This window comes from Apis florea, unplaced genomic scaffold (assembly GCF_048593485.1).
Source record: "Apis florea isolate Af1SG1 unplaced genomic scaffold, ASM4859348v1 contig_3081_pilon, whole genome shotgun sequence".
Classification (NCBI taxonomy): domain Eukaryota; kingdom Metazoa; phylum Arthropoda; class Insecta; order Hymenoptera; family Apidae; genus Apis; species Apis florea.
The window spans coordinates 4,885,712-4,900,013 of record NW_028256703.1 but is presented as its reverse complement, the minus strand read 5'-3'; the positions used below and the strand labels follow the sequence as shown (position 1 = coordinate 4,900,013).

Here is a 14,302-nt window from a genome sequence, read left to right as displayed (position 1 = left end):
TTCAAACTGCTTCAATTTTTCTTGAGAGAAGAATGGAACGATACGGTTAATATTATTCTTTTGAAAAAATTTTGCTTCTGCTTCATTCACATCGTGGTATTATTATTATTATTATTATTACCTCTCTCTTACCGAAAGAAGACAGAACGTAAAGACAGGAGCTTTTACGTTCCTTCTTGCCATTTTTGGGTATCGTGAATGTAGCTCCAGGGTTTCTCGTTCGTTGATTCATGCTTTACACCGACATTTTTATTTGGTTGGTCACCGCTGTCAAAAGATATATTCGTCGTGGGGAAGTGACAGTAAAAACAGGCTGAAAACGTTAATCCGTCATACGTGTCTTAGGAGGTAATTAATAGAGGAGGGTTCGGTATGGTTGGTTCGCTCGGTCATAAATTTTGTGGAAGGTCGGGAATGAACGACGCATAAATTTCACTTGGACGGGACAAACGCGTGTTGGTAGAGGCGCGCGTGATTTCGCGAATTGAACGGCGGGGGAACGTTCGAGTTAATGGTTTCGTAATTGAATAAATGTGGGCGATTAGTCGCGTAGCCTCCGAGACGGTTAACGAGCTACCATCTAAATAACCGTTCGTCTCTGCTAAAAATCGAATTTAGAGTTAATCGCTGCTTAATTTAAATACGCTCGCGCGCTAACAGACTTATCTTTCTCATCAGACGATCCGATCTATCTTCGCATCAATTTATAATTTTTATATATATATATATATTTACATAGTCTCGCGGCCATGTTGGAGGAACCGAGAAGGTTTTTCTGAAAAGTGTCGTCGACACGATCTGTATCGAACAAGAGTTTTATTTCTTATCTTTAGGCACAGATCGTTGTACGTTGCCTTCGTTACAACGACAATACATCTGCTTTTGATCAAAAAAAAAAAAAAAAAAAAAATGAGAGAAAAGTGTTTTCAGTGAAAACAATGGACAGACGAGAAGAAATAACGTGCATGGATAGCACGTTAGCCACGGCGTGCCACGTCCCCAACCCCTTATTTCTTCTTGAATCTAGCTTTCTTCGACACCACCACGGCGTTAGACGGCGACTTTGGGTTCGACTGATTCTTGTGCTTTTTGCTCTCTACGTGTTGAGCAAACGTACTCTCGGAATTTAACGATAGATTACACGGTGCGCAATAATACTGGCCTGCAAATAAAAAACACAGGTTGCTTGGCAATTGGCATATCACAACGCGTGTTAAAATTGTCGACAATTGTCTCTACCTGATGGCGTTCGGTAAATGGAATAATCTATAGGCCCAGGAGTGGCGGGTATCGCCTCGCTCTCGGTAGCTGAAAAATCCACAGGATGAGTATTATTTATCGCGTTACGGAGGCACAAGTGTTATAGTGGAATTCTTACCAGGCTCGGGAACGGGTAATCCATTCAACCTAAGCATTCTCAAATGCCTAGCGCCACGTTTGTGCGTTTCCAATTGGTCCTGCCGATTAGCGGAAACCCCACAAAGATCGCAACGCAATGGCGTTGGATAAGGAGGCGGTGTGTAGATGGACCCCGTTCCTGGTGTAGGTACCGCATTGGTACCGTCAGGTACTACCGGCTGTGCCGGTGTAGATTGCACTTCTGCCTGAAAAGCCATTCCTATCCCGAATCGGCCGGTGGGATCTATTTGACTGTACTGATTTTGATTTTGCGACTTCTTCGACGGCCTGTAGAATTCAACGCTCTGCTATGACGATCTCGGCTGACACAGCTATCTTTCTAAGAATAATTAGGGACAAGTATACATCTCTGTACCTCGCACGACGTCCCCCGTTTACTGCTCTAATATGTTTTTTACCAGCGTAGTGTTGCGTCGCATCCGTTTGCGACGTGAACCACGTTTTACAAATCTGCAAAAATTAAATACCATTCGACCACGTTCGACTCCCCCTCACAATTAATCGAGCATTCGATCTTACATCACAATAATTTTGCCAATCGCTGGTCGTACTACTGACTTGGCCGTCTTCCGTTTTCTGTTTCTTTACGCTTTGATTCAGAAACATCGATACTTTTTTCTGATGTGGCTTTCCATCGTAATGTAACTTAGCTTGCAACGTGGAGTTCATCTGAAATCGTTTATTTTTAAGCGATGCTTCATTCGTTCGACATTCGTTTGGTTAAATATTTTGTGCTAAATATGATGGCATAATTATTCAACAGGATGTTTCGTATATTTTTTTTATTATCGGATAAAGTAATCGAGGCTTACAACTGCATTGCACAGATCGCATTTCAGCGGTTTCATTAATGCTGACAGTTCCCTCTGGGCGCTTGCGACTTTCTCTACGAAATAGAAACATAAATCAATCTTTAATTAGTTGAACTCCCTTTCCTATTTGAGATCTGATTTCTTAATAAAATAATTTGATAATACATGAAAAAGAAAAAAAAAATAAATTCTAAAGTAAAATACATATATTCCATTTGATTCTCGTCATATGTTACGAAACTTATTCTTTAATTACCTGCATCTTGAGCGGGATCGATGAACTCGTTCTTGCGTTTGTAATATTTGTTCTTAGCTTTGTTGGAAACCGATATCGTCGGTGATGCGACCGCCGCAGCTGTCGTCTTGTAGGTCGTGTCGTACCATCGTGCATAAAGATCGGAAGTGTCCGCGTCTGTGGGTATCCACCAAGGAGTAGTTGGTTGTCCAGGTGTTTGTGTTTGCATCGCTGGATGCATGATATATGGTGTTGGCACAGGAAGATTTGGAAACGCCGTAGCTGCTGCTTCAATTGTTAAATTTCCCGCTGTTTCGCAGCTCGATAAACCGGTCGTTGTCGCTTCTGTCGTTACCGGTTGCTGTTGTTCCGTCATAATTGGCAAATTGTTGCTTTTCGAGGTTGTGATTGGTGGTGGGGGTGGTGGAGGTGGCGGTAAAAAACATTCCAATCCTGTATATAATGAAAGATATATTTTAATTGAAAAAATAATAATAATAATAATTGTATACGATATATGAAAAAGAAAATATTTTTTTAACATTAGATTTATGTTATTAATAAAATTCCTCCTATTTAAGTATATATATATATATAAAACGCATTTTGTCCAGTGATTTAGGATTAAAGAAATTATTTTTGTTTGCACGATTAATTTTTCGAAATAATAAAATTAATCGTAATTATTGAATAATTGAATAATAATGTATTGAATAAATTTGACGAAAAAATTAGTATCGCGCAAAAAGAGTGAAAAAAAAAATGGTAATAAAGATCAATGTTGATTAACAAAATATCACGCATAAATGATAATTGAATATTTACATGTTACCACATCTAATAATTTATATATACATAATCCCTTTACATTTATATCTTTATTTAATTTATCGCTAATCTAATCTGATTCGATATAAAAAAATTTGATTTCGGTGACAAAAGTGACAAACAACTATCACATCACTGTGTATATGTATCGGTACGTGTATTTGTTATTTTATATTTTAAGTCATCAGCTGATTTAAATATTCAAATATTGAATGAAATTTGAAACTAAACGTAAAAATATCCTATGGTTAATGTACTTTCTTATTTTATCTATTTAACGTTGGACGTAGCATGTGCATACTTTAAGTAATTGTTTTGATAATTGATTGATATAGGCATATCAAAAATTATATCCGGTTATTTCTAACAGACTCCATTACGACTACATACAGTATATTTGTACTTGCGACGATACAGTTCCATTTATAAAAAATATTTTTTCATATATATATTAATAACAATATAATAAATGTTTTTTCAATGATCGATGTGTTTGAGAGATTCAGGAGTTTGTATATTTTCGACACACTAGATTCACTAGAATATACGTACATATGTCTCTAACAACGTGAATCAATGAAGAAAATTCTTTCCTAGGAATAAAAACTTACCCGGTACTTCTGGATTTTCGATGATCTTTGCACTAGACATTTTTTAAACTTAAATATCGTGATATTCTCTATTATTGTCAGAGGAATCTTGACGGTGCGCGGTAATTACGGCACGATAAGGTTGTTTTCGTTCGATTTACACTCGCGAATTAGTTTTCTGCCTATAGTTTTATATTTCGCACGATTCGTTGGAATATGGTATCATTACGATTTATGAATTATGTTTGACTGTCAATTATTCAGTGAAATATAAAAGTTTGTGAGGTTAATAGACGAGTTTGACAAGCGACCCGTCGACATTACGCGATATTGAACTGTAATGCAAGATGGCTGCTAACACTACGTTCGTCGATCGTGAACTATTCAAAATTATTAGAATTACTACAAAAAATACAATTTCTCATGGCCAACTTGTCGAAAACCGTTTAATGTTAAAGGATGGAGGAAAAGGGTGAACTTTTAACATGTCTCGGAGAAAAAATAAACACTGGCAAAGCCACGATAGATCGACTGAAACTTGTAGGAAAGATTGATGGAATTGAAAAACTTATACGAAAGATTCAACAAGAAATTAGATTCTTAGAAAAGGTATGTTTTTTTCAAGATTACAAAACTACAGATATCATATACCTACATTTCTTTCACGATATTAAGCATATATTATAACTTATATAAATTATGAAACATTTCACTCTATTTCCTTCTATTAATTTTATGTTTACGTACAAAAAATTGTCGAATTGTCACATATTTTTCAATTAAAAGGATCAGAATTATAACTATATGCTATTCTCATAAAGGTACAATCCACAGGACATGTAAAGAAGGAACATTTACAAAGCACAAATCTGATTCATTTGAATGCAATTGTAGCACGATTCTTTTGTGCCAATGAACCCATCAATGTTATGAAACCTTTTAAATATCAAAAATCACGTTTAGAAGTAGATATTGTATGTAATGGAGGTGCATCATGGATAAAAGTTATTGCTAGAAATGCTAGAGCTCTTACAATGATTTCAATGGGTAATGGAGAATATGGGCAAAAATCTGTGCTTGATCAAGCAACGAGTTACTTACAATGTGCAAAATGCTATCCACATTTGTATAGGCCACCTGACATTATATTCCATTTTGCTTATGGTATAGAAATTCCATTAGCTACACGTTTGGAACACATGGGAATAATTGTTGAAGGAGATAAAATGCAATGCGAAGATGTAAAAAATATAGATATATATGGTATATATTTTTTTTAATATGATAAATGTATGAATATGTATGATATATATATATATATATAAATTAACAAATCATATTTACGGTTATATCTATTCTTCTGGAGGTAGATAGCGAGGACAAAATTTCTACATGGCTATATTCGTTAGAATCCACTGAGGAATCTTTGGATGATTATAAAAAAGACATAAATTCAGATTTAAATAGTCTAAACACATGTTCTCTTAAAACTGAAATAAAGATTCTTAACTTGGATGTATCAACTTTATTAGCATATGTGACAAATATGACCAATGGATATGATCATTTTATTTATCGGGAACCGTTACTTACTCAACAAGCAGAAATGGAGAGAAAATATCCAGTTAAACCAATTTTAGAGAATTTGTTCAAAGGCAAAGAATTAATTGTTTGTCAAACTGCTTATGAAAATTTTATGAATATTATAGATGTCATTGGTGGACCTAAAGAGACTCTTAGAGCAAAAGAATTATTAAATAAAGTTCAGATTGTTAATGACATATCAACAGGCAGAATAATGGAGAAGTTAAATTTAGGTGGTAAAATTAAAGACAGATCTAGATTAGTTTTTGCAACAGGAGAATATATGAAAAGCATTACAGTATCTGCAAATGAGGGATTTGTTAGAGCAGCACGTATGCAGGTATAAGTATTTGTACTATAAAAAATATGACAAATTTAAATAATTCTAGTAATAAATTCTTTCAGGGTATTGAATGTACAGTCTTTTTGCATGAACCTAGATCTCTTTCAGAGATTAAAGAAGGTTATGCGACAAAAATAGGTCCATCTTGACACCAGTTAAATGCATTTTAAATTATTGCAAAAGAAATATTCATACTGCATAAGAAATATTTCTATTGTTTACTAATTAATATTATTAACAGATGAAGCTTGATATTTAACGCGCATTTCCAAACTTTCTTCAAATTCTGTAACAATAAATTAAATAAAAGAGTTTAGAATTGTGATAGAAATATTTTCAATGTAAAAAAAATATCAACAAAGTACCATTAATAAAATTCGTTAAATGTGGATTTCTTTCTTTTGCTAACAGAATATATTCTTTGTATTTCGTTTCATCTCCTAGTTGTTTATAACACTTAGCGCTATTTAATAGGGCTTTCAAGTTCGTGTTATTAACTTTTAATGCCCATTCGCAATCGCTTAAGGCTTTCTCGAATAATCCAAGCTGAATATATGACAAAGCCCTGTTATTCCATAATACGGTTGAATCTTTTCGCTGTTCTAGCGCTTTAGTATAATATGTTACCGCTTTCTCGTAATTTCCTTCCTTAAATGCCCCATTACCAATTGTTTTCAGTGTTTCCGCTCGTTCATTTCTAATCTTTCTATTTTCCGCCCTTTCTTTTGCATCTTTTTCTACGCTTTTCATAAACGCTTCTAAATGTAAATAAAACTTTAATTAGTATGGGAATGCAAGAGACAAAAATTATTACTTGATACCTTTGGACATTTCTTCATTAGTAGAGTTTTCGTTAGTCGAACATTTATTAATCACTGTACGATTCATTTTTATTGTTAATTCAGTATCATCGCTAATATTACTTTCCGATCGTCCATCCAAAATTTTATCTGCCAATATTTGTCCATGTTCTTGTTCTTCAGGATTGGAAGATGCCAATTTTTTCACAATTTTTTCTTAAAAAATTAGAATGAATCGAAAATTATGTCTATAATTAAAATAAGAAATAATACTTACCAACTTCGGTAACGCGATGCATAAAGTTCTGAAATTCTTCCTCAGTTACATGTTTATCAACTGATAAATTATCCATAATTTGTTGCCCTTCTATTATTTTGTGTTTTAATATATCATCATCTTCTATTTTATTCATTTTATATTATAAATATTCTTTTTTATACAGGATTGATCTAACTATATTTGAGACTAACTGTGAAAGGTTTCCATAGAAACATATAACATGGTAACATAAATATGTATGTCAAATGGGTTAAGTGATTAAATAAGCATGAAACATTTATTTTGAATTGGTTTATTATAAAATGAACAAGATCATGTAAGAAAGTAACAAGTATGATAGTGAATTATGGTTAATTTATATATATTGAAATTTTGCAGCTTTTTTGGTTAAAAAAGATTTATAATCACAAAAAGTTTTATTCAGTCTAAGTGTTATATTCAAAGCAATATATATCAATAATTTCAATTTTAAAACACAGTGTTTTATGTATTAACCATTAGATCCTTTTCTTGGAGGATATTCCGAAAGTGTTCCTGCATTATAATATGTTTGTTCAACATTTGTGACAGGAAAAATTTGAGAAGAACCCATAATAGTATCTGAACTTTCATTTTCTATCTCTTCAACTTCAAGAGGATCCATATCTGCATCTTCTTCCATTTCAAATATGTCCACTTCGTCTTTTATGTAAACTGCACACTTCATGGATTCATTGCTTTCCGAATTAGTCCTTTGTTTTCTTCTGTCTAAAGGTTCATTCCTCTGAAACTCTTGATTAGCTGTAGATGGCTTTCCAGCTGTAATTTCAACTTCATCCATAATACATAATTTTTTCAAAGGTAAAGATTTATCCTTTGATATAGCAGATAAAACACGAGGCCAACTAATAACAGATTCAGAGGATTCTTTTCTTTTTTGAGGTGGTGGATTGGAAATTCCTCTACTAGTACTTGGCATATCATTAATGTCTACAATACTGATTCCAGATTTTCCTGTGTCTAAACATTGACTTAATAAATTAATATTAGCCTCTTCATTTTTCTTAGTGACCTCTAGTGGAACTTTGTTTCCACTTTTATGAAGGTGAGTAGATGAAGTAAATTTTGTTTGATTGTTAGTTTTAGTTTGTGATCTAATATTAGAATCATGCTCAGGTACTGTTTTGGTAGGTAGACTCTTTGTTTCTTCGATTTTTAAACGAGATACCGTAGTTGTTTTCCTGGACGTATCATGAGATGCGTTATTTGATTCTCCTACCAAAACGGAAGTTTTAATATGTCGTAATCCAGTGACTTCCAAAATTTCGGCCAACTTTAACAACCTTCTAACCTCACTTTGAACCACTTGTATTTCACCGCAATACATAAAATTGACGATAGTCTTGAGATCGTCTGCTTCAATATCGTGAAGAATAATCATAGGATGAGGATGATCGTTGGCAACTAATAAACGACGAAAAAATGAGCTCGAATTAGCTAATACCATTTTATGACATTTTATAATCGTCCCATCTTTGCATACTAAAGAAAGATCTACAAACTGTTGCTTCTCATAACATGTATCGAGAGAAACCGCCAAATGCGATGGAAAACTGTGCCACTTTAAACTTAACACTGTTTCTTCCTTCATTTTGAATATTGTAATTGATAGCTTTCAATTCTATCTACGACTAACAGTATACGACTTTCGTTTATAACAACACACTCGCCATGACACGTGCCGCTGTCATCGCAACTGTTTTAAACGGCTGTGCATTCCAATAGAGAAAATATCTTTCAACGTGTAAAAAATAAATTCGAGATAACATAGCATCAAATTATGCGATTGATTAAAAACACATTTCACATGATATATTTAAAAATATTCCATGAATATTATATTTTTTGGGTTAAGTAAAGATTCTACTTTTTAAAAATAATCTGTAGAAATCGATTTTTCTAGTTAGATATCCGAATTATCTACATTCTAGAAGATACGAAATAGATTTTTACTTGATCTAAAAATATCTATTTGTCACAAATTCAGAATAATATCAAAAAGATTTTTAAGATTACAATTGATCGTCATTTTTATTTATTTGCAATATCACTTTTAAATTAAGAAATTTAATCAAATTAAAAATTATAAAAAAAAAAAGAAACATATTGAACACGATGTTATTTTTCATTACGTTTAATCCATTTTACAGTTTTTTTCATTTTTAAATTGATTAAAAATGCATTTAAATAATTTTTGCATGGAATTGAATTTTGAATGTCGCGCCAAATAGCGATGCGCGCATTCTATGACGCCATCTTGTGCTCGATATGTCTCGATACGTCTTTTGCGATTCTCGATGTCAATTGAGTTCGATAATTGCAAATGGTCGTTTAATAACAGATGATTGAACGCATTCTGCGGCGCGGTCTAGCATTTATCTGTCAAAACTGGTGACGGCCGGCCGATCGGCGATGAGCCGGCATACGCGTGCCTGTTGATTGTTTCGTGCTAAAGTTTTAGGTTATCTACGTGAATATTTTAATAAAATACGTGTGTGTATATTTGTGCGTTTAACATTACGTTTTCCGAGTGGCACAAACGCGTCGATCGTAAATATTCTTTAAATAATTGCGTTCATTATTATGTGACGGTAAATTGGGAACGAAGTACACGTAGAGAGAAAGACAAAGAGAGAGCGACAACACGAGAAGGAAAAAACAAAGGAAAATGCAAAACATTCGAGTCTATGTATTCTGTTATCTCATCGTGGCAATTTTTCTAGCGCCATTCAATTACGCTTCAGGTAAGCATGGATTCTGAGAAATAATTTGCAGTTTGTTTAATAGAATAAATCAAGTGTCTCTGTACCGAGCGAAGCCAAAATTAGTTGGTTTAATCGAACCATTGGGGTCACCCCTGTAAGGCCACAATAGTCTTCTTCCGCTTTTTCTCCATCACTCTCTCTACCCCTCTCTCGTTCTTTCTCTCTCTGTCTCTCTCTTCATTTCTTTCTGATTCTTTTGATCCAACTATTCGCGCGTTTCTTTCTCTCTTGATGCTTGTGGTCAAGAAATTAAGCTCCCTTAATTATGTATTTTTACTTCGATAATACTTTGTTTGTCTCTTGATTTATTTGTTCATACTTCATGTTCCAAACCACAATTACTGTATATTCTGTCTCAATGGAAGATAAATGCTTAATGTTTCACGTAGGAAACGTTCGTTATCGCACAATCAATTTGATTCGATTATTCGGTAATTGATACATAACACGATTTTGTAATAATATTTGATACGTTTAGTTATTCTTTCTAGTTATCCCAAGAAATTTTCATAAATATACAAATGAATTAATGTTTAACGAAAGTTATCTTTTTGAATCGCGATGAATATATTTAACATTTTTGCACGATTCCCTGGCGAAAACGCTCATCAGTATTTGGTCATAACGAAGAAGATGAGTCAATGTGATAATAAAGTCCATGCGTAGCGTTTAACGCTATTTAACACCAGTACGAGTATTGGTAGCTTTACTAAACCAGTACTAGAGTAGTACCAGTATTTATATCAGTATCAGTATCGCCTGTTTTCATTCTTCATTAACGAATGGTGCACGATAAATAAAACGTATCACGAATACATTCGATTCAAAATATCACTTTATTATATTTAGCAATCCATTTTGTAGGAAATAATTAACGTGCAGTTAACGTATTAACACGTTATAACTTATATACTTTATAACCGTAACTAACTTTGTAAATGAATAATGTTGCGCGATAATTCCGTTAGTCATTTTATACTGCTCTTCTGCAATGTAATTTATTTTATGAAAGATACAATTATCCATAGCTACGTTGAATTCTTTCTTTATATCGCACTTTTATATATGACATGCGTAAAATACACAGTTTCGTAGCCAGTCTATGTACAAGTCAAGGACTCTAGCACATACATAAATGATTGAGTAATATTTTTCGGTTGTCTCATTCTTGATTTTTATCTTTTGAATAGAAATACGAATGACGTAGAATTGGAATAAAAGGTCTCATTGTTCGATTGACCTATGAATTCTGTATTGTTATCATGGAAAAGTTCATTGACACGTATTAATGGGAATAAATTAATTACGGAAAGTTGAATGTGATATTTCGAATCAAGTTGCAAATGTTTCTAATCTCTTGAATATTCATTTATTTGAAATCGTTCCAAATAATCGGTATTATTATTTGTTATATTGTTATTATTATTATTATTATTTTGGCATTGCAGTTTATCGAATTTATTACAATACTACGATTTAAATCAAACGAAAGTTTGTTAATTTGCTTTATTTAACATCGGTACAGTTAACCTTTATATTTTAACTGATAAAATTCGTCTCAATTAAGTGATTCAGCCAATTTCAACTCGTACAGTGTCGATAGAGTCGCAATGATACATCACTCTTCAACCGCTCCCTGTTTCTTTTGTTCAAAGAAAATTAAAAAAATAATCCCGAGTTTGTAATTGCGACAGATATGGAATATAATAATAACGAACGATAACAATAAATTTTCAGTTGATAATGATATATCATTAAAATGATAAGATTTACATTTTTGTTGATACAACATTATATTCGTTGATCGAATTAAAATTGATAAAGTTATGAATGACGTGATTTATTTTTTTTTTTTTTTAACGTTAGAATGTTCATGAAATGTTTATCGCAATGCATTAAAGACTTTATTATCTTCACTGTTATTCGCCTTATGTCGTGAGTCGTATATTAACCTTTGTATAAGGTGAATTAACTCGGAAAGCTTTTTGTATTCACTGCTTTCAATTCGTCCAATCTTTGTAACGCGATACATTGAATCTCGCTTCGTACGTAATATAACGTTAATTGTTGATCTCGACGTAACGTCCCGATTCTGATTAATTTAATTTGTGTTGTGTGTGTGTTCAGATTTTTCTGCAGGAAATGTCACAAATCAAACCAAACAATGCGATACCCAAAAGATGGAGAATCAATGCGATGAAAATGAGAGATGCTTTCAAAATTCGAAGGGGGAAAAAGCGTATTGCAAATGCAAGATAGGTTACGACCTGGAGAAAGGCCGGTGCGTCCAGGTTACAATTACCACGGTTGCCAGTGTAACTGATCAACCAAACGTCATGGCCAATTCAGGAGGTATATATGTATATATGTATATATATATATATACATGCAATATATAATTACAAATATATCGCCATCGTTCAATATTACCATCGTTATTATATAAATCATGGCAAATTAATATTCGTATTTATATTAGAGATTAAAAGCAATTTTATAACAAAGAATTAAATTTTGAAAAGGAAGAAATTTTCCACGACATACGTAATATTATTTGTCGTAACTGTTTTACTTAGTTCAGTTCTTTGACTCATAATATTAGTTTATCGCACGATAAACTATTAATAACGATAACGATATCATTATTGTATCGTATTATATTTTATCTATCGTGAAAAAGATTGGTTACGTAAGACGATGTGCTAAAATTGCTGAGAAAATTCTGTTTGAATTTTGTTTAGGTAGTTCTGTAGCCGCTGGCTTGTTAATACCAACTTTTCTCGTAGTAACGAGCGTATTACTGTATTTTGTCGCGAGGCGATACAAATGGTTACAACGAGTTCGACAGCTTCGTCCAAACCATTACGGTAATGTCCTAGTCACGAGAGACGACGATGACGATGACGATCCACCTATAGCGTAAGCAGACGTCTAATAATAATAATAATAATAATTGGAATAATTAATATGTGTGCCGTGTACAAAGTGCGAAAGTTTTTAACAGAAACATGAACTTTGACGCAGAAACGCTCAGTTACACAATTCATAATTTTAAAGCGACAAGCTTTGAGTTACGCGTAAACGGATCGCCTTACCGAATAACCGCGAGAGAGAGAGAGAGAGGGAGAGGGGGAGAGAGAGAGAGAAGAAAAGAAAAAGTAGTACCGGTTCCAATTTCATCATCTTTCTGGATGGCTTGCAAGAAAATTTCAATCGATTTCTTCGTTGATTTTCCACAGTCAATAACACGTTTAACTACTTATTATATACCTTTGTGTATAGATTTTTTCGTAGAATTTTTTTCGTAGATTGGACGTCGCACACGAAAGTCTTCTCTCGAAGCTTGATAACGCTTAGGGAACAATATTGTGTAACTCTGTGTACATATAAAGAAGAGGTTTAGATACATGATATACATAACATATCGTCGAACTGAAATAAGAGGCTAAATGTAAACGAGTGTTAGTGTAAGTAGATGTATTTTATACCGATAAGCGAAGCATTAATTGATCTTTTTTTTTTTTTTTTTTTTTTTTTATAGTCATAGACGGATAAAATGGTGATGAATCGTCATTGATCTTATTATTAGCGTTAATAAAGATTGCAATAATTAAATTAATATTTATATACTGTTCAAAAATTTCTTCTATCCAAATAATTTTTATAGAAGTAATAAAATCATGCATGAAAGTATTAACTACTTACACAATCACCATTTCTATGTTTTATGTACGATGGTTGCGGGATAACTGACTGCGTTTTTGATAGTTTTTAAGATTAAGATTAACAGATATCGAGAAGATAATTTTTTTACAATGATATTAAAAAGCTGGTCAGTGAAGTTCACGTCTTATTAATATCTTGTATAAAATGGATGATTGTCGATCCACATATTTCGTATACCATGTGTAAAATTTAGAACGAATTATCCACATTTCTCAATAATATTGTAACCTATTGTAATCGTGCAAGTGAAATTTATGCATGCGACCCGATTAGTATAATCGATGCGATCCTATATATTTTTTTAACGCGCAAGATCTCCTTTTTATTATCTCTTGGAAAAAAATTGGAAAATTTGAAAATTGACGATAGACGATAGATCCATCCGTAGCGTCCATCGTGGAATCGTGCCGCCTGTATAAATCTTCCGTCTCGTTTTCTCTTAATGTCTTGTTTTTTTCAAGGATAACTTTCCGCAAAACAAACTGTAACTTTACCAAAGAGCGAGTCTAAATTAATAACCTGTTAGGGATAATAATAATAATAATAATAATAATAATAATAATAATAATAATAATAATAATAATAATAATAATAATGATAATAATAATAATAATAACAACTTGGAGAAACTTTTTCTATTGTTACCTCTATATAAATTTATAAATATAATTATATAATTAAATTATAATTAAATCGTTACGTACAAATAAATACATTTTCTAAGCACGTTTCCTGCAATATTACGGTAATAAATTGCATTACCGTAATTTTCGAATTCGACGAGAAGAAATATAAAGATATTTTTGCTCAAGATTGAATTGAAGACGATCTATAAAGGAGTTAACTTTTTAAATTGCAAGACGTATAGAGTAGACTATTGC

General features: G+C 32.7%; 5 protein-coding genes across 9 annotated transcripts; 2 read left to right on the top strand and 3 right to left on the bottom strand.

Moving 5' to 3' along the window:
• Positions 1-799: 799 nt before the first annotated feature.
• Positions 800-4,401, bottom strand: LOC100869268 (zinc finger protein 346). Its single transcript, XM_003694703.3, has 8 exons — positions 3,906-4,401; positions 2,488-2,919; positions 2,232-2,305; positions 1,939-2,088; positions 1,775-1,869; positions 1,379-1,686; positions 1,240-1,308; positions 800-1,162 (listed from the first exon to the last, which is right to left on the bottom strand). The coding sequence occupies exons 1-8, from the start codon at positions 3,943-3,945 to the stop codon at positions 1,008-1,010; spliced, it is 1,323 nt and encodes a 440-aa protein (XP_003694751.1). The 5' UTR covers positions 3,946-4,401; the 3' UTR covers positions 800-1,007.
• LOC100869388 (UPF0415 protein C7orf25 homolog) lies at positions 4,217-6,200 on the top strand. The gene is made up of 4 exons (XM_003694704.4): positions 4,217-4,493; positions 4,706-5,147; positions 5,255-5,808; positions 5,874-6,200. The coding sequence occupies exons 1-4, from the start codon at positions 4,344-4,346 to the stop codon at positions 5,958-5,960; spliced, it is 1,233 nt and encodes a 410-aa protein (XP_003694752.1). The 5' UTR covers positions 4,217-4,343; the 3' UTR covers positions 5,961-6,200.
• LOC100869510 (tetratricopeptide repeat protein 12) lies at positions 5,395-7,498 on the bottom strand. Of its 4 annotated transcripts, none has more exons than XM_012488202.3 (5): positions 6,889-7,498; positions 6,633-6,827; positions 6,439-6,569; positions 6,177-6,357; positions 5,395-6,097 (listed from the first exon to the last, which is right to left on the bottom strand). In XM_012488202.3, the coding sequence occupies exons 1-5, from the start codon at positions 7,022-7,024 to the stop codon at positions 6,033-6,035; spliced, it is 708 nt and encodes a 235-aa protein (XP_012343656.1). In that variant the 5' UTR covers positions 7,025-7,498; the 3' UTR covers positions 5,395-6,032. The 4 variants fall into 4 exon arrangements, with proteins under 4 accessions (XP_012343656.1, XP_086765185.1, XP_003694753.1 ...); XM_086909059.1 differs by having other exon boundaries at positions 6,633-6,788; positions 6,889-7,153; XM_003694705.3 differs by having other exon boundaries at positions 6,177-6,569; positions 6,889-7,493.
• Positions 7,168-8,942, bottom strand: LOC100869632 (uncharacterized). The gene has a single exon (XM_003694706.4). The coding sequence runs from the start codon at positions 8,519-8,521 to the stop codon at positions 7,382-7,384; it is 1,140 nt and encodes a 379-aa protein (XP_003694754.1). The 5' UTR covers positions 8,522-8,942; the 3' UTR covers positions 7,168-7,381.
• Positions 8,943-9,054: 112 nt separating this feature from the next.
• Positions 9,055-14,050, top strand: LOC100869749 (uncharacterized). Of its 2 annotated transcripts, none has more exons than XM_012488203.3 (3): positions 9,055-9,674; positions 11,823-12,047; positions 12,437-14,050. In XM_012488203.3, exons 1-3 carry the CDS (start codon positions 9,599-9,601, stop codon positions 12,616-12,618), a joined length of 483 nt encoding a protein of 160 aa, XP_012343657.2. In that variant the 5' UTR covers positions 9,055-9,598; the 3' UTR covers positions 12,619-14,050. The 2 variants fall into 2 exon arrangements, with proteins under 2 accessions (XP_012343657.2, XP_086765186.1); XM_086909060.1 differs by having other exon boundaries at positions 12,482-12,636.
• Positions 14,051-14,302: the final 252 nt, after the last annotated feature.